Genomic DNA, 20,410 nt, shown 5'->3' on the forward strand with positions numbered 1-20,410 from the left:
GATAGTCCATAGAGCTCAGTCTGTGAAAAAATGGGGGACTTCCCTGCGCATGATTTATTACAAGCTTTTATTTTTTTACGAACAGCGACCGGATCTTCCAGTGAAGTTACACTACTGTGATGGCAACAATACAATGGTGGACGTGTATACCTCTGTTGGTATTTTCTTTGCCTCTTCTGTGAAAAGGGGTGGGGTGCACGTTTTTCTTTGCAAGCTTTTATTTTTCCTCCATGCTTTTACGAAACCCGGATATATATACAACAATACATGTGGCGGATGTGTGTACAAACAATTGTGTACGTCAGTGCAGTACTTGCACACTCAGTACTTGCACACCCAGTACTTGTTGTACACGAAGGTGATCGGTTGTGTTGACCATTGAAGACCATCAAGGACAAGTGATTGCACTATTTGTTGACAAGGCACTTGTTATAAGCTAAGCTGAGTGTAAGACCTGGCTGGGAAGGACGAGATAAAAGGCTTACTGCATGCACACGAAGCTCACTTTTGCCGTACAACTTACTGTAACAAACGAAGCATTCGCAGTTTCGAGTTATTCAAAGCAGAGTCGTGCTACCAGTTCTCTTTTTTTATCATCTCTGCTTTGACATAAACTGTCAACATGGCAGCCTCTCTTTTTAGCTTAGACAATCACGTTTTCCGGTTGTACACAACCTATGCAGCTGCTGTTACTCTGAAGATGATGTGCCTCTCGTTGCGTGTAGGTTATCTGAGAGTTACAAGAAAGGTAAGGTTAGTTCAATAATGCCATTTACGGTTGTCAAAACGAAAAGAATCTGTCGGTGGTTAAAGCCAAAAGCTGCAGTATTAAGTGCGTGGGCAGGAATGTGTGTCGTTGAATATCTATAATAGGAGTTGGTCATTCAATACGACAATACACACGTGGAAAGAGTATGTCACGAGAAAGATATTTTGTTACAGGACCTGTTTAGTTTTGTTTTATAAAAATAAATTGGTCGCCTCTTTTAATTAACACCGGCAGCCATTTTGAAAATTGGCAAAATTTCCAGTGTTTTATTACACCAACATTTTTTCAAAGGACAGTTAAAAAACTGCTGCAATACATGTGCAGATGGTGTATATACAAATGTATATGTTTCTCATGGCATATTCTGACCATAACTCCGACCATCTCTGACTGTCTGCCAAATTCCATGCTTATATTTTTATCACCAATAAAGGCGTCACTATAGGCCAAGTATTCAATCCCAAGATTTCACCTGCACATTTGCACATAAGCCCCACATGCACTAGGCAGGCCCACGGGAGTTTGATCTGTACTACACAGATACTGTACACAGACACAGAAAAATACGAAAGCACTTTCCGCTAGTAAAGTGTGAATTTGTTTCGGCTTTGTCACATATCAATGAGTATGAATTTGTGTTTAGTTGCTCGTAAAAATTCATTTTATAACGCGGGTTGAGAATTCTATAGGCATTTTGTGAGATTGGCAGTGATCGACCATGCCTGCAGTTTGCAAGCAACCATAATATATATACAGGAATTCCATTGTTCGTCTTGTGTTTGTTTGTTTGTTTAGTATGATCTTCTAGTAAATGGAACTTGAAAAACTCCCGCAAGAGGATAAATTGTAACGCCAGGCTGACAACAGCTAATCTCTATCATACCATGGAAAGCAGTTGATCGTCCGGGTTTTTCCAAAAAGAGGAGGATGAGGGCCTTTTTATGTTCAATTTTTTTTTTCAAAGGCCGCCAAGTATTGGGATAAACACTGGCCACAAATTGTTCAGTTTAAATTCACTGCTTGCTTGTAATTACAATTTCGTAAAGGATTAGATAGTTTAATGAGAAATACACAGAAAATGTGTCTTAAAAAAGAGAGTAAAATAACGAATAATTTTAAAAAAAAAGGGGAGCGGCCTCAACAAAGGATGAAGGAGGGGAAGATCACCTGTCATTTATTTGGCCTAACATATGAATTTCCTAAATCAATAAATTGTGATTCATGGAACTAGACGACATTATAATACCTATCTTTAGTCATTGTGAAATCAGCGGTTAGGTAGGATTTGAAACCACGACCTTATGATTGCAATTTTGGATTTTTTTTTTTTTTTAACTGATTTATGATAAACGGAAAGATGACTCGAAATAGTGTCACAGACAGGCATAGGCCTACATACAGGAGCGTATAACGCAATGTAAATTCAGTTTATACGGAAGCTTTGTTTCAACCATTTTTACGTCTCTTCTTTCACATTTTGTCAAACAATTGTATATTTTTTAACAATTGTATATTGTCTTTTTCTAGCCATAACTGTTGATGTTTTTATATGGAGCTGACCAACTGTTGCAATTGCCAATTGAGGATGATTAAAACTTTTTAAGTCGAATTGAATTGAATTGAGGTGAATTAAATTGAATTGAATGTTTTCATTATGGATTATCTCTTTATAGGTATTTATGAACAAGGAGGATGCTCATGGCAAACCGTTTGTGAAGCAGGATGACGATGTGGACCGAGCTTTAAGGTTTGTTTCATCTTTATATTGTCACACAATAATCAGTTCCTTCTGTTTTTCTTTAAAGGCTGTGGACAGTTTTGGTAATTACTCAAAATAATTATTATCATAAAACCTTACTTATAACGAGTAATTCGGAGAGGTTGATAGTATAAAACATTGTGAGAAACGGCTCCCTCTGAAGTAACGGTAGTTTTCGAGAAAGAAGTAATTACCCACGAATTTTATTTCGAGGCCTCAGAATTAGATTTTGAAGTCTCGAAATCAAGCATCTGAAAGCACACAACTTTGTGTGACAATGGTGTTTTTTCTTTTATCTCGCAACTTCAACGACCAATTGAGCTAAAATGTTGAGGTACACCAAGTGAGAAGACTATTACTAATAGTGTCCAGTGTCTTTAAAAGCTGTTGAGCAGATACATATTTTGAGAATTTTGAATAAATTATTCTTTATACTTTCACGATATCCCACAGATGTCATCGAAACGACCTGGAGAACATCGTCCCCTTCCTGATTCTGGGACTGATGTACGTCACTACTGGCCCTAGTGTCTTCGCCGCTACTTGGCACTTTCGTGTCTTCGTAGCTTCTAGATTCTTCCACACCGTGGCCTATCTCACGCCTCTACCACAGCCCTGCCGGGCTCTCTCCTTTGTCATCGGGCTCGTGGCCAACATTTCCATGGGGGTTCAGGTCCTCATGAACGGCATGGTTTAGAAGACCCATTTTAGAATGTATCATAAGTTTATTGAGTCAATTTTGAGCTTCCGTTTGTTTGAGTTTTTTTTAATATTTATAAACGACAGCATTACAATCGTTTCAGACAGGCGCTCCTGAGTTGCGCTAATGGGTGCTCCTGGGTTCAAATTCTGAATTAAGTACATGCAAAATTTATCTGAAACAGTTAGAAGCAGCTGGACGGGCTAGAAGTCGGTTGCAGTCATTCGAAACGACTCTGGGCGCCTTGGTTTCAGACGTCAATCTTGTCTGAGACTTACCTAATGTAAATGTTATGTTAAAGGAACACGTTGCCTTGGATCGGACGAGTTGGTCTATGAAAAGCGTTTGTAACTGTTTTTTTTATAAAATGCATATGGTTGGAAAGATGTTTAAAAAGTAGAATACAATGATATACACACATTTGCCTCGAAATTGCGTGGTTTTCCTTTTACTGTGCAACCTAACACGGTCGGCCATTTATGGGAGTCAAAATTTTGATTCCCATAAATGGCCGACCGTGTTAGTCGACGAGGTAAAAGGAAAACCGTGCAACTTCGAGGCATGTTTGTGTGGATCACTTAATTCTACTTTTACAACATCTTTCTAATAATATGTATTTTACACCAAACGGTTACAAACGCTTTTCAAAGACCAACTCGACCGATCCAAGGCAACGTGTTCCTTTAAAGGCACCTGGAAATAGGAGTTTTTTCCTTTTAAACATAAGAGTATATGTTTGTTAACAATAAAACAATTTTTTGAGTAATTGTTTGTCACGATTTATATGTTAAAAAAAAAAATTAAGTGACTGGGGGGGTTGACTCCGCCTACCCCTTTTGTGACGTAGGAAAAGGAAGACTTTGCCTCGGTCAAACATAGACCCCCTCGATGCGTAGATAAACACACGCGCAAAAGTACATGTAATTCTAAGACGTGAGTTTGTACGCAGCGAAAAAGGTTTTTTTCTTGCCTTTTTCCGGCAATGCCGACCAGGTGTATTGCTGCTGGATGCAGCAAAACAACTAAAGATGGGGTCAGTCTTCATCTGTTTCCTGCAGATCCCAAGTATAGGCAGTTGTGGGCTGCGAAAGTCAGATTAACTAGAGCAAAGTGGTCCGGTCCGACGTCTTTGTCAGCGCTGCAGCGAACACTTAGAGCCGTCGTGCTTCGAATCCTGGATACACAACTCATTTGACATGACGAGAAGAGCCATTCTTAAACACGACGCCGTCCCAACAATTTAGCAGCAATAGCTTTTGTAAAAACCACTAGGCGTTCAACATGTTCAAGTTTCAATGTACGTATGTGTGTAAAATCGTGTCTAAATTTGTTTAGATATGCCATGTTCCCAGACGTAAAGTATGGGGGCCCGACTACAAATTTTCTCTCCAAATATCGCGCCTTGAAATACGTCACGAACAGCGCCCTCTCGGGTCGGGGCCTACTCGTAAATTTGTAAATACAATCAAAACTAAGATTTTTAAACCTTAGTTAATTTTTTATTCACATTCCTCTCATAAAAACACATATTTTAGTGACAAAAGCTTTATTTTAAAAAAATACCACTTCCATGTGACTTTAAGTTAACCTGTCTGAAACCAAGATTTATTTGGGTCGACCTTGGGTCGCTCCTAATCTTCTGGGTTCAGCGCAGCAGAGTCGTGCTGAAAATGCAGGAGTCGACTATATGAGTACAAATCTCGGAGAATAAGCACAGGTAAAAATCTGGACTACTCCAGTAACGGAATATAGTCCAGACTTCACTTTGTGATAACATTCTTGGTCAATGCACGAGCAAAATGCGTTTTATACTAACTCACACATAGATCCTAGTTGTTTGAACCTTGTTCACAATAAACATGCACGAAAAAGACACGGAAATTAGTCCACCTATTTTCTTATTATACTGCAATTTGTTTTACTCGACAAAATTGACGCTTGTGTTTTTCCATGGTTCCCTCTGTATTCGCAGGACCAATCACATGTGCCCTACGGCAGTTTTTATACTAGCATTGTACATTAAACATAATTATTTTTGTACTAAAAATGCTGTACATGTGTTTTGTATGGTTTTAATGTGTATTGTATTAAATTGTAAGCTGTATTATAATCACGATTACAATGAATTGAATTAAATATTGTGAGTTGAACTTGATTCATAATAATTAAAGTATGAACTTGTAAAGTCAAGTGTGTGTTTTGATTTGATACACGTCGGTAAATATTGTTCTCTTTCGCTGTGGTATTAAAACCCCCATCACACCGAACTCTCACAACGTTCTGGTGAAAAAATGTGGTCGAACGGGCTAAAAGCTGTCACGCAAACGGACTGGTCGTGTGAGCAACTTTAACAGTCTGTTCACTAACGAGCAAGGCATTCTGAGAAAAACAAATATGGTTTGACGAGATCATACACCACTGGGAACGAGGTTGGCAAGGGGTCTATGCACTATATCCATTAATCTCTTATCAAATACAAAGTGAAATAAATTAGAGATGGTGGTTTATCGCCACTTTTTCCTTGAAGAATGTCCGTCTAAAATCAGTGAGCTTTTAGTTGAACTAATCAACCATCAATTTTAAAACAAGTCCAGTATAAGTGATAATTAGTCTCCGGAAAGCTCCACAAGTTTAACGTGGAATGATCACCCACGTCGCATTTGGGCGACAAAGGTAGGCCTATTTATACAAAATAATTCATTCACTTCGGAGCCCATTAATAATACTGTTCTTATATTGCGATTCATCAGTCCCCTAGGGCGTATGAAGTCACTCGGTATTTTGTCCTGCAAGGTGTGTGGAGCTGCGTTTTGAAGTATGAGACATATATTCCTTTAAAGTCACCTGGAAGTGGTATTTTGTCAAAATAAAGCTTTCGTCACTGGTTCTTTACGTCTTTCAGGTACCTTCTTCGACTTCCCACTAGCTGGAAAAATTGTTGGGATTGCGTCATGTTTTAGACAATAACTTTTCTCTTCATGTCAAAATGTGTGGTGTATTCCGGATTCTCGAAGCACGACGGCTCGAAGTGTTTGCTGCACAGCGCTGGAAAATACGTCGGACCGGACCACTTTGCAAACTGACCCCATCTTTAGTTGTTTTGCTGCATCCAGCAGCAATACACCTGTTCACATTGCCGGAAAATGCAAGAGAAAAACCCTTTTTTCGGAACGCACAAACTCACGACTAGGACATTGATGTATTGCACGTATGTGTGTTCGATATTCGATCGAGGCAAAGTCTGCCTCGATTGACGTCACAAAAGGGGGAGGCGGAGTCATCCCCCCGAAAAACTTTATCTATTTTCTAAACATATAAATCGTTACAAACAATTACTCAAAAAGTATTGTATTGTTCATAAACATATACATGTACTGTAATGTTTAAAATAAAATAAAAATCCAGGTGACTTAGAAGCATCAGCCGATCAGACCACAGGAACACCGGGGCAAACCCCTTCTCTTTTCGATAAGTGCACTCTGTTACAACACATGGGACCAACGGCTTGACGTCCCATCCGAAGGACGAAGCATCTTGGTTTGATGTCTTGCTTAAGGACACAGATGTTCTAGGCGGGGCCAGAAGCCAGGAAGTGGATCTACTACCCCTGCTCATCATAAATACAAAAGTTTTAGTCCGATGCTATAGGCCACAAAACACCACTAATTATCATAGAACTTTATCGCAAATACTTGGTACTATAGTCTTGAAATCAAGTCGGTAATTGATAAGCGCGGGGTGGTTACGGGAACGGTACACACACCATCGATCCCAGTATGTGCTGTGCATGAACGGCAGAGTGTTTGGGGCAGCGCTAGCGCCTTGTCATCAAGTCTAACTTGGTACTCGCGCTGCAAGCGTTGAATGAGGTACATGCTGTATCCAAAGCTTTACCTGCATGCACCTCATTATGCGCTTGCGTAATAGGCCAACATGTACATTAGTTTGCAAAAAGGTCTATTGTGATCAGGACCCAATCCCCCCCCCCCGCCCCTTGCATGCGTTATCTCTGTGGTTCCTTCCTCCATGCTCTGTGTAAACACCACTCGATTTGGGTCAGTACAAATTTATAGAACACAAACCAGTGCACACTACCAGCGGACAACATGGACGCCCAATCCGTCTTGAGTTTAGACAACCCAATATTTCGGCTGTATGCCAATTACGGTGCCGCAGTCACATTGAAGATGATGTGCTTGTCTCTATACGTTAGTCGTATTAGGATAACACGTAAGGTAAGCTTAGGAATGTTTAGGATCCATGTCAAATTATTGAGGAATGCCGCGGTCGTCATAATAATTACACTGTATTTGAGACCCGCTGGCACTAATATGTCATTCTTTCACTCGTAATATTATACCATTGTTTGAAAGGGTTACACCCCTATGCTCAAACAAACAACAATCCCTGTGTTCCGGCACCTCTCGTGTATTTTCCATACCTAACCCTATCGTGTAAATCATTAGAGGTTTTTGAATCGCAGTTGTCGGGAAAAGGGGTGTCGGACCAGTGAGTAAGAACATGTTGCGAATTCAGTGTTGGAGGTCTCGGGCCGGCTTCCCCATTGAGGCCCGGGTCTTGGCCCCGGAGGTCGTGCAACTACTGAGGGCGATCAGAGTGCCAGACCACTACCTCCTACCCAACTCCCGACTCACAAACTTTGAAGAAGACATCGTGAGACCCTCCGATGTATATGCACGAGTTTTCGCCATAGCCCAAAATTTAGTGACTTGGCATTTTTACAATCAATTTTTCTATTGAAGGAAAACCACGCAATCTCTTGGCAAACTTGTGTGGATCATTGTATTCTACTTTATAACATCTTTCCAACCATATGCATTTTATAAAAAACGGTTACACACACTTTTGTTTTGACCAACTCGTCCGATCCAAGGCAACGTGTTCCTTTAAAGTCACCACTTACTTTATGTGGTTTTAAGTTCTTAAAAGATTAGTAAGTTTAACGAGAAATACACAGAACAATATTGTCTCTTTTTAAAATAAAAAACGATGCGGCCTCAAAAAAGGATGAGGGAACTGTTTTTTTTTTTGTTTTTTTTTTTGCCTTATGCAATACTTTTGTTGTTGATGCAATTTCCTTTTATTTCGGAAGGTATTTGCGAACTTGGAGGATGCCTCTGGTAAGCAGAAATACGTAAGGAATGACGATGATATCGAACGAGGTTTGAGGTTTGTAATTATAGCAGCTTGCTCCGTTCTAAAGATCGTAAAGCGAAATTTAAATGGGATAAAGAGCAGGGGTCGAAATTGCCACTAGCCCGCTAGCCCAGGACTACCAGATTTACATCCGGGCTACTGATTTTTCCAGTTTGATAGCCCGACGGGCTAGTTGAATAATAATGCAAAAATCATAATCACAAACAATAAAGAACTATGTTATTGGTGTATTTTAAAGTTTGAGCCGTGACCATGACATAACGTGGCTTTTGGGCTCCAAAATCTAATCAGGGCTACTAAAAATTATTGGTCACTAGCCCTGCTGACAACCATGGAAATACACTTAATTTCGACCCCTGAAGAGGTTGACTTTTTTATCAAATTGGCTACAAACTTTATTGCCAACGTTGTCAAACTGTTTCTTTAGGTTTATCGCTCGCCCCCTGCATTTAATATCATGCATTATCCTGCATCATGCCCCCTGTATTATCATGTGGAGCAAGACTATTCAACGCATCAATTGGGGGAATTGTATGTTCTATTAATTTATTGTTACGTCAGTATTTTGTTGATGACCGACCAGCCCAGTCGAGACGTTGAGACCGATTACGATCTTACTCGGTGACAGTGAAGTTCAAAGGGAAGTTCCCTCGCCCCACTTAGCGAAAGTAGTATAAATACCCGGCCGATTTTTTACCTTCGCCCGGGGCCTAATTTCATGGAGCTGCATAACGGTCGATTTTGTGCTTAACGAGCGCACCTGGCAATTTTTTTTTTCATGGCCTTGCTTAAGCAAGGTTTTTTGCTTAAAGCGGTAAAACAATCATGTTTCCTCTGAAGTAAGGATTTTAGAACTCCTTCTGTGGTCCTTTCTCTATGATCTGATTCACCAAGAGAAATCCTGTCATCAAACGCGCTCGTAGACCATCTGCTGCGTCCAAAGTTCGGCGAATTTTGAACACGTTCGCGTGTAAACTTACCAATGACAACCCAATTATTTCTGAGGAAAGCCATTCTGAGAGGACCTCAAGTCTTTGAAGAACGTATGTAAAGTAAATTTTTCTTAATTCGTCAAAGAAGGCCAATTGCTCAATGCTCATGTAAATGATATGGTTACACTTTACGAAAAGGACAACGCCCCCCCCCCCAAAAAAAAAAAAAAAAAAAAAAAAAATGAGTGGTAGGGCCTACAATCCATAAGAAACTTTAAAATCTTCCTTCCTTTGATCTTTCTTGAACCCTGTTATAACTCTTACCCAGATGTCATCGAAACGACCTGGAGAACGTCATCCCCTTCCTGGTTCTGGGTTTGATGTACGTCACTATTGGCCTTAGTGTCTTCGCCGCTACTTGGCACTTTCGTGTCTTCGTAGCTTCTAGATTCTTCCACACCGTGGCCTATCTCACGCCTCTACCACAGCCCTGCCGGGCTCTCTCCTTTGTCATCGGGCTCGTGGCCAACATTTCCATGGGGGTTCAGGTCCTCATGAACGGCACCTTCTAGAAGAGTAAACAGGACAGTTTACATAGCATGTGTATAGCGCCACTGCCCATCAACGCAGCATATTACATTGGTTATTAATCAATTTAGATTAGTTTACATAATGAGGCAGATTTACTGATGAAGATAGTGATGAGTATATTCCGGGGTGAGCAAAATGAGCAACAGCGCGTCTTGATGTAGACTTGGGAAAGAGGTTGGGTTCCATGAACCATGATGCGACTATCGGGTTCCCGTCCCCCTGTATAGATGGATTGAACATGACGTCATTGACCACCATCTTTGATGTAAACTGATGGAAAATGCATGCGTGTACGCGCTGCGGAGGACTCCAGCCAATAGGGAGGTTTAGATGCACATTGCGCGAGCAAATACGTGAACGTGAAAAGAAAATGTTGTTGTAAAAATCTCACGTTTTTACCATTTTTACGTCAGGTAAGTACGTACGTGCAGACGTATATGAGCATGAAATGAAGCCCAACGTAGTGACGTCACACAGAAACAATTCAACTTTCTGGCGTTCATGTTCACGTGTTTGCTCGCGTAACGTGCAGCTAAACATCCCTATAGCCTTTCACGCGTGCATTTCAAAGATGTGGGTCAATGCAATGGCTCTATTCTGTGCTCGCAAATTCCTACTAGCTGAGTTGCAATTACCTATATTGGTGTGGTCATGTATAAACATAGTAGGCCTACATGGAATTACTTGGAGTTCAAATACAGCAATTATTTGTGAAGAGTATTGTCAAGAAATGCGTACTGAACCAAAGGACATTGTTCTGTGATGTACACAGTGTCAAATTAAATCATGTTTTGAAATCGCTCTCAGGGAATTGAACAAATCTGGTTTGTTTGTGTGTAAATTTATGAGTATGGGTTAATGACAACCCCTCCCCCCCCCCCCATCCACAACCCCCACCACCACAACCACGTGGATAACGCATGGCGGTGTATAGTGCTATTAATTTTAAATCAAAACTGGTTTAAAAAATAGGGGCTCATAGCACACCGGGGGGTTAACCCTTTATTTAGTGAGTTTAAGTGCCAATTAGCAACTGGCTAGTATAAAAAACAGTTTTCGTTTAACTACTCTGTGTATGAATTTAGTTAAAATCTCATTCCCCGGACCTCTAAAAGAATACGATTTAGAAACATAATTTACAGTTTAGGGTAATGTTCGTTACCCGCTGTATTTTTAACAACATAGACGGGTCCGCTGTTTCAAAGGAACCCCTTATTGACACGTTCAAAAACGAGCCTTGGTTTGTCGTTTAGCAATAATTCAATTTGACACAAGGGTTTACAAGGTGTAACGGCGCATTTAGCAAGAACACCGGGACAAACCCATTCTAAGTGCACTGTGTTCGTTTACATGCGTTTTCTTCACACAACACATGATGGGAACAACCGATTGAACATCCCATCCGAAGTACGAAGCGATGGTTATAAATCTTGCTTAAGGACAGGTGTCACGGCTGGGGATTCGAACCCACACTCTGTCGATCAGAAACACCAAAGAAACATTGCTAGGCGCAAATTTGAGGGTGTTATTACAACGTCCCGGATGGACTTTTGCCCTTGCTTGCCGTTTCGGAAACCTTGCAAATTAGAAAAGTTCAACTGCATTTGTTGGAAGTAACAATTTATTTTATTTATTTTCAATCTTTGTAAAATACATAAAAACATCATAAAAAGTACACACGTTAAAAAGCCCGCATCTCAAGATGCCTCATCCAAAATCTCCTGGTCGTAAAACTATTTCCTTCTTCTTTTCTTATTTACCCCCAAATTAAAACAAAATTGTTCAACCTTTGAAAATATATTTTAAAATGATTATTTAACGATGTTTTTAAAACTAAGTCATTTAAGAAAGAGTTCGTTTTGGACACATTAAAAATTTTACAATAAAATTAAATTACAAGAATGTTAATATAACTTAAATCTCAATTGCAAAATTTGCGTTCGATACAAAGGGATGGTATATATAGTATGGTATATCACTCGTATGACCATAAAACCTTACTTGGTTAAAAGTAAAATAGTTTTCGGTAGTAAATCATTTCACTCAATCAATGTTGTAGAAAAACATTTCATTTTTTTCTCCACAACTATGACTCTGAGAAACGTTACTGTCAGATACGTCTCTCATCATGTTCTCTTCAAATTATGGGTTATTCTTCCTTGTAGACAAACCGCTCCAGATTTTAAGCGGGATCTCAAAAAACGTGATCTCCTTTCGAAATGAAATTTGCATGCTGGGTTAGTTTTATTTTATATCCCTACATGGTGTATGGGATTTAAACAATTACAATCAAACGGTTCAAAACACCAAAGGGCAAGTAGTAATTTAAGTAAATTCATTTTGTAACAATACAAAATTTTAATTGTATTGTTCTGAACAATCACAAAGTTTTCTCCGGGCAAATCTTTACATTCGCGCCTCTTTTCAAAACTGCATGACCGTTTTGAACCACCATAATAGAGTTAAAGGTTTTCGTCGCATCATGGCTAATATGGTACAAACCTCTCAAATTTTTATACATCAATAAGCCGAGAGCTGATTGGTCGTAGCGGTGCACGTGGTACCCCTTCTGTTGCTTAACGTGTGGGTTTTGACTTCCGTGCGGGGCTACGCAGTCGAGCACCATCATGCAGTCCACCCATGGTTGCAATAGTTTCTCATTAATGTAGGAACTGTTAACAAAGTAAAGAATGCCGCTCTGAGGTTTCGGGGTGTACCCTATATCCCCCTTGTAAGTTGCTATGTCAATCTTGAAATAGTCAAACATGGCCGGATGGGTCAAAGCAATTACTGAGAATCTTCCTTTTTTGTTGTAATTGGCCACACGTGGAATAAAACCATGGAACGTCTGAAGATGGCGAGTTAGTAGCGCAATGCTCTTCTTGAATCTCACCGATGAGTCTGCCCAAAAGACGGCACCGAATTCATAGAGTGTTTCCTGCCCAAGAAACAGTAAAGAAAATGTCAGTAAGTGTGGATGTTGAGCAAGTACAAATACATGTATGCAGAAAAGGAATTATGTATAGGATAATGCCCGAGGTGCGCGCCATTCGTGGGTAAGAATGGCCCGAGGGCGAAGCCCGAGGGCCACTCGTACCCACGAATGGCGCGTTCACCGAGGGCATTATGCGACTTAACCCACACCTGTGACGTCATGCTATTGTTAAAATCGCTCCATTATTTCGCAGTAATGGCGCGATATTGTTTAATTTTTAAGTCAATTGTTTGTATGTATTACGTAAGCTTGTTCACTGCAGTGAACACCACTGTATATGTGTGTGAACAATGGAAGAAGACCAACATTTAGGAAATAATTATGCTCGTTCCTTCGATAGTGGCATCATTGATCGGGAGCGAAAGTGGCAGCAGATAAATGATTTGGTTTCTTGACTTTAAGTAAATTTATACAAGTTAGTGATAGAAACAGACTATCAGATGATGTTGTAGCCGACTTTCTCGGTCAACAAAAACCCCAAAAGGTGAAGATAAAAGAAGTGACCTACCCGCGTACAAGCCTGTAGTTTCAGATTTGTTTTTAATAAACAAATTTAAGCTACCTTTATGATCAACAATTTCAGTTGAATTCCTGTTATTTTATGATGATATTGAAAAAAGTATCTTTGCAATCTTAAATTTTAGGGACTTTACTCACTTACCATGTTTATGTATGATAAATTAAGCATTTTGAATTAATAAAAACAAAAACAAAAATACTGGTTAAAATGAAATTGATTTATCTGACTTTAAGACCTGCTTAAATTACTGTTATAGTTCTATAATTATTTTTTAACATCTCAGCTAAATAATAATTTAATAATGTAGCTGTTCACATGTGAAAAGTGTTAACGATCATTTTGCAATACATGTGTAGCTCTATTAACCTGTGTTAAAAACCATTAAAAACAAAATAATATATGGTCCATGGCGACATTGACTTCATTTACTTTATTCCCTAACTCTTTCATGCACAATGGGTGAATAGATGTACCCATCGCGCCATTCGTGCAAAATAATGGAGCGATTTAACAATAGCATGACGTCACAGGTGTGGGTTAACAACCACTTTTCACCACTCGACGCCACTCGACGCAAACACTCGGGTCAGAATTTACCCGGATTTACCCGGATCCCTGATCGTCAGGTTTCCCGATCATGTTGGGCCCAATTTCATGGCTCGGGGCTTACCGCCGAATTCCGCGCTTACGATCACCATTCGCCGCTTACGGTGCAAGCGCCGAATTTCCGCGCTAGCCTTGTAAGCTAGTAACGTGAAGTACGCACGCACAGAAGTCAAAATTCCCCGCTAACTCGTGAAATACGCTTGACGTGAGCACGAGTTCCCTGCTTCCGTCAGCGACGGTTCTGTGCTTACGGTATTGCAGAACCATGAAATTAAAAAAGAACTGAGTAATTTTGACAAATATTCAGGGTTACATTGACTGCTTTTACTCGTGCAATGGTTTAAAGTATGACCCTCGAGGTGATCCCCGGAGCGTTCTATCCCGAGGCGATAGCACTCGAAGCAGTCAATATTTGTATACTATTCAACGAGGGTTCTTGTGACAAAGGACAATTTACAACAGTCCTTATTGGTTGAAGGGTGGCTGGACGAAAATGAAGATAATTTCCTAGTGAGAGTTGGTTCCCCTGTGGTTTGAGTTAATACTGTAAACTGTGACCGTGGATATATCAGCAACTCTTCCATAGCTGCTTTAACCTCATGTTTGTATTATGAATAATAACAGTTTTTGCCGACAGTTTTTTGCCGTCGCAATTACCTTTATAATGAGTGGTTTCCAAGCGTAGTTTAGAAGATCTTTCACGTGGACGGGATATTTGGAGAAGTTAAAACTTCGCACTTCAAAAACATTGCAGACAGGCGGCAACTTCACAAAGAAAAACAAAATGGTAAACAAGAAAAATAGTTGTACAATTTATTTCATAATAGAAAATAATATGGAATCCAATATCGCGTGATTATTGTCCCTGCATCTTAAGACTTCAAGTTCGTAGTTAAGTCATCGGAGTGTGGGTTCGAATCCCGGTCGCGACACTTGGGTCCTTGAGCAAGATACTATATTTGCTTCTGTTCAGCGGTGTTTAATAATGAGTACCTGTGAGGGTAGAAGTTTATATTGTGTTTAAAAACGCCTTTTTTGAGTGCTGCAGAAGCTCATAGCTCTATTATACAGCCCATCCAGGGAACTGAGAAAGATTAGAATTCTATTGGCCTAGTGACCAGCAGCCGATTTCACGCAACGCTTTTATCATAATTAATCATATCTCCTGTTAGGATGGGTTCAACGCGTCCTAACGTCTTCGGATACGGAACTTTACTCATCTTAAGTCCCAAGATTAATCGTAAAGTTAGGAAGAGTTTGGTGAAATTGACGACAGGGCAGTTTGTAAAGTGCATTTATATGGCTAAATAAGAACTATACATGTAGTTACTATTATTTTAAAGACGCATGCAACACATCTTGAGGAAATTAAAGGGTCATTTTGTTTTATTGCAATCGGTAGTCTAGTTGGTAAGACACTGCTCTATAGAATCGCAAGAGTGGTTCGAATCCCACCCCATTAATGTGCCTGTGAATTGTGTTCACAGGACTCGGGAAAGTACTGAGTATACAGTGCTAACACACATCGGTGTATGTCTAAAAACAGAAATTTATCTTCTTTATCCCCGATGCAATCTTTAACATCTATTTTATGAACATTGTTTGTTTCCTTTTTAGTGGTTTTTACAAATACACAAAAAAAGTTGTGTCCATTGTCCATGTATAGCCCTAAACTTACTTGTTGAAGTTGATCGTGAGTCAGGCCCAAATTGTATATAACAATCCTTGTGTTTGGCATGAGTCTCTGCACGCTATTAATCATAGCCTTCGCCTCAAGATAGTGGTTAGAAGAGATCGCCGTCACAATAACAGTCCTCTGAAACATCTCGTCCAGCGTAGGAACTTCCTTTTCCAAATCAATTGGTGGATACTTCCATGTTTTCACGAGGGATAATGAGTTGTTTTCATTTGTCAGAGCAGTGTGAATGTCGCTCGTTGTAGCTGGTTGCGAGGTCGTTCCCCGTGTAGTCCTGGTAGTAGATGAGTTGAAACTTATAGCCCGTAGGGAGACGAATCTTCTTGGTATATTTGGTATGCCTGAATGTTTAAAATAAGCTTCGATAAGTAACACTAACAAAGAAAACTTAATATGGCAGTAGTCGATCGAGCTGTCATTTTTATTGGGGATACCATGTTTAGCCTCCTTCGATTTAAGGTAATTGTCCCCCCCCCCCCCCCCCGCGGAAGTGAAGACTCAGTGAATATATTAAACAGAAACCTGGTTTTGTATTTTCCTAACTCCAATCGAAGACACTTTCTAACCGCAAAGAAAGTATTTGGCAAACCTAGTGTGGTTGCATTTTGTGTATAAAGTAATGGTGACCTGAAGAGTTCATAGGTTTTTCCAGCTACCTGTTGTATAAAACAGGTGGTAAATTTGTATAACGGCAAGGCGTGGTAAATTAAAACATTGCAGGCTCCGGTTTAGCCTCGAAAGTGCGACTCTATTGGCTAACTGTGTACAAACATGTCCTGGTAGCGCCCTCTGTTGAATCATCCTCCTACAGCCCATTAATTAGCCTGAACATCTGACGTCACGTCGAGGATAAGGACAGAGGCCCAGTCTAATGTTAATTTTCCATGGGGGGACCGAATCTCGCGGACAGAATTCCCTGGGACACCGGATAAGGCTTTCGATATGTGTGGGAACTTTTCTTATATGGATCGATAATTCCCAACCCTTGACCTCCCGAGTGGGTGATAATTTCAACCACTGATTTATCATGTCACTATTCTCTATAGATCAGTTTCACAAAGGTGGACGGGTCATCAATTCGGACGGCGCACGGCGTCAAAATGACAATACTTTTTGACACTGTTTGGGAGTTTGCTTTGTTATACCATGGAGGAAGATTCTTCCTCCATGGTTATACACATGCTGCAACAAAGCGGCCATACAAAACGATCCTTCCATACAGCATGGAGGTAGAATTCATACAGTAATGACATAACACGAGCGATGACGTAACAGGGTTTTTCGCAAATCTTTCTAAAAAACACAGGAGAAGGGTATTCAAAATGATTGTGTGTGGTTTTTTCAAATTTAAAATGTTAAAACCATATGTTTGTCTTATTGATTGAATTCGTTATGAAATCAGCGAAGATCATTTGTTGCAATTTTCGTTCAAGTCTTTCATACAGCACAAACAATGGCTATAGCACATAACGCAATTAGGTTACCAGCCAAACTACTATTTGTACAGTCAGTCACTATCCTGCTCATATCTGCTCACAAACCAGATATTGAGCAATGTTTTAAGAAATATTTGTTGCTCGGCAGCTCTGTGATTTTGGACCCAGAAATGCAACTGACAATCTTGTACATTTTTTTGTGTTTGGTTTTTCCTCGTGATGAAAATTGCTCAATGATTTAACCTATAGGTGTTTATCAAACTATGGAGGTAGAATGATCAAACGAATAATAGTTGTTTTTCATCTGTGCAATGGTGCAATAAAAACAGGGTATTATCGTATTGAAAAGATGGAGGAACCTCCAATGGTTGAAACATGGAGGAAAGTGTTAAAGAAGGCATGGTCCAATTGTGGAGACATGGGCCCTTTGAGGGGACGAATCTTCTTGGAAGTGTATTTCTAGTGCCTGAAGACGCGTCTCCTTGAGTTTGTATTGTTAACGCTGAATGCGTTCCATTCTGAGACGCCATTAGGGCTTGTGCTTTAGTAAGAATGGGACATAGCTTCTGGTTCAGCATGAAAATACAAGCAAAAAAGACTTACATGGATAAAAGACTTACCCAAAAGAAAGGGAAACTGGCCCTACACGTTTCAAGGCCGCTGAGAGGGATTCATTAAAGGCACTGGCTATAGTGTGGTAATTATCGTTGAAAACTTGTATTTTCACTTTTGTTGCACTAATTGTTGGGCTCTCAGATGCGTAACAAAAGGCTTCAGACCTAAAGTCTTAAAAGGCAGTGGGCACTATTGGTAATTACTCAAAATCATTATTAGCATGAAACCTTACTTTGTAATGAGTGGGGAGCTGTTGATAGTATAAAACATTGCGATAAACGGCTCCCTCTAAAGTAACGTAGTTTTCGAGAAAGAAGGAATTTCTCACTCAAATTAGTCTTTTAAAACCAGAGCCTGCAATGCTTCGACTGCCCGATGCCAAAATGAACCATATACTTAATTGCTGTTTAAAGGCAGTGGGCACTATTGGTAACTACTCAAAATAATTATGAGCATCAAACACATTATTGGTAACGAGTAACAAAGAGGCCGATAGTATAACAAATTGTGAGAAAAAGCTCCCTCTGAAGTAATGTATTTTATCGAGAAAGAAGTAATTCCCACGAATTTCATCTCGAGACATCAGATTTTGAATTTTGAGGTCTCGAAATCAAGCATCCGAAAGCACACAACTTCGTGTGACATGGATGTTTTTTCTTCCATTATTATCTCGCAACTTCGACGACCAATTGAGCTCAAATTCTCACAGGTTTGTTATTTTATGCATATGTTGATATACACCAAGTAGAAGACTGGTCTTTGACAATTACCAATAGTGTCCAGTGTCTTTAATGTGTATTGCTACGATAAGAAGCACGCTGTGCACTGCAAAAACTGAGGTGTTAAATTGATTCTGTTGGTATCTATATTATGACAACACCGACACGGTGTTAATTTTACCAACGATATAGTTAGGTAATAAATAACACTCCATTTTTTGCAGTGTAAGGGGCTCGCTAGAAAAACATACTGAAAAAACTGAGGTGTTAAAACTGACACCATGGGTGTATACCGAAGAGAGATTACAAATTAAATCACAGGGTGTCAAAGAAACACTAATGGAATTGTTTGTACATGGCGTTTGTACATGAATTGTCCATGGCGTCATTGACTTCATTTACTTTATTTCCTAACTCTTTTATGCACAATGGGTGAATAGATGTACCCATCGCGCCATTCGTGCAAAATAATGGAGTGATTTAACAATTGCATGACGTCACAGGTGTGGGTAAATGTGTTTTATTGTAATACCCTAGTGTGTCAACGTTGATTATTTTGTTGGTATCAATTTGACACCCAAGTGTTTCAGGCAGGAGCTCTATAGGTCAACATTGTTTCAAACCCTACCAAATGCAAGCATACATTAATTTTAAAATTGGGTAACTTAAAAAGCTGTAAAAGTGCACCAGCTGGTTAAGTGGAGCAATAATAGCTTCGTCATTTCCACCCTTTCTAAAATTAATCTAAAAACCACTGTCTGAGTCCACGGAGGTTTTGGGTGGGTTAAAATGGTTGGTTAAACTGTGGTTAAGGCACTGGACGCTAGTGGTAATTACCATGAAAACTTACTTGCAAACGAGCAATGGATAGCTGTTGATAATATAAAAACATTGTGAGAAATGGCTCCCTCTGAGGTAACGTAGTTTTTGAGAAAGAAGTAATTTCTCACTAAAATATTTGAATTGAAAGAGAGACCTCAGCTGAGGTCTCGAATTCAAGCATCTGAAAGCACACAGCTTGTGCGACAAGAGTGTTTTTCTTCCCTTATTCCGCAACTTCCACGATCAATCTAGTCCAAATTTCCACAGGTTTGTTATTTTTTATTAAATATACAACAAATGAAAAGACTGGTCTTTGACAATTACCATAAGTGTCCAGTGTCTTTACTGTTTGTTTCTTCGACCTGTATGCAACAATTAAGTTCTCCGAGCATCATATACTTTAAGATATATTGGGCTGCCGTCAATTTCACAAACACTCTTCCTAACTTGAGTCTAATCTTAGGACGAGTCCCAACCCTACACTGTAGCATGCAGACCTTAAGAATTAATCTTATAAGTTAGGACGAGTTACTCCGTCCTAACGCGAGAGAAGACAAATCATATGAAATCGACCCCTGGTCTTTGAGAAGACTGGTCTTGGGCAATTATCAGAACTCTGGTACAGACTAGTTTTGGATCTTACAATCAAACTACGAATGCAGTTCAAGAATATCACCGGTCATGTGGTCACCAAACCGACACCTATAAACAATAATGATAGCCTTACCTTGCCAATACAGACTAACCAAGACGCAGACACTGGTAAACCACAGGGCTAAAGTGGTACATCTCATGCACTGGCCACGTCTAAATGACCATTGGGCACTTTGTATATTTGTCGCTGCCATGACTGTAGTCTCAAGTGTAAATAGATGGTATATTTTGTATTGGACGCGACCAGAACACCATCCGTTGTCTATAAATCATCAAAGAGCGAGTTTTGAAGCTTTTCGATATATTTACAGAACAAATCGAAGATGCCCTTCAACTTTTCGCTGGATATCCGACGATCACCTGTTGGGCCCCAACCCGAACCAAGCGCAATTTGAACACAATTGAAAGAGGTTGTTGG

The 20,410-nt window shown here is 39.8% G+C and overlaps 3 protein-coding genes across 3 annotated transcripts; 2 read left to right on the plus strand and 1 right to left on the minus strand.

The window, feature by feature from the left end:
* The first annotated feature begins 331 nt into the window (after nucleotides 1-331).
* On the plus strand, nucleotides 332-5,385 carry LOC139948338 (microsomal glutathione S-transferase 1-like). Its single transcript, XM_071946474.1, has 3 exons — nucleotides 332-748; nucleotides 2,443-2,516; nucleotides 2,982-5,385. Exons 1-3 carry the CDS (start codon nucleotides 623-625, stop codon nucleotides 3,223-3,225), a joined length of 444 nt encoding a protein of 147 aa, XP_071802575.1. The 5' UTR covers nucleotides 332-622; the 3' UTR covers nucleotides 3,226-5,385.
* A 1,878-nt stretch (nucleotides 5,386-7,263) lies between these two features.
* LOC139948126 (microsomal glutathione S-transferase 1-like) lies at nucleotides 7,264-10,749 on the plus strand. The gene is made up of 3 exons (XM_071946164.1): nucleotides 7,264-7,463; nucleotides 8,342-8,418; nucleotides 9,667-10,749. The coding sequence occupies exons 1-3, from the start codon at nucleotides 7,335-7,337 to the stop codon at nucleotides 9,908-9,910; spliced, it is 450 nt and encodes a 149-aa protein (XP_071802265.1). The 5' UTR covers nucleotides 7,264-7,334; the 3' UTR covers nucleotides 9,911-10,749.
* A 94-nt stretch (nucleotides 10,750-10,843) lies between these two features.
* On the minus strand, nucleotides 10,844-20,396 carry LOC139948117 (uncharacterized). Its single transcript, XM_071946155.1, has 4 exons — nucleotides 20,066-20,396; nucleotides 15,729-16,087; nucleotides 14,708-14,815; nucleotides 10,844-12,867 (listed from the first exon to the last, which is right to left on the minus strand). The coding sequence occupies exons 1-4, from the start codon at nucleotides 20,184-20,186 to the stop codon at nucleotides 12,310-12,312; spliced, it is 1,146 nt and encodes a 381-aa protein (XP_071802256.1). The 5' UTR covers nucleotides 20,187-20,396; the 3' UTR covers nucleotides 10,844-12,309.
* Nucleotides 20,397-20,410: the final 14 nt, after the last annotated feature.

Source organism: Asterias amurensis, chromosome 15, assembly GCF_032118995.1.
Source record: "Asterias amurensis chromosome 15, ASM3211899v1".
NCBI classification, from domain to species: domain Eukaryota; kingdom Metazoa; phylum Echinodermata; class Asteroidea; order Forcipulatida; family Asteriidae; genus Asterias; species Asterias amurensis.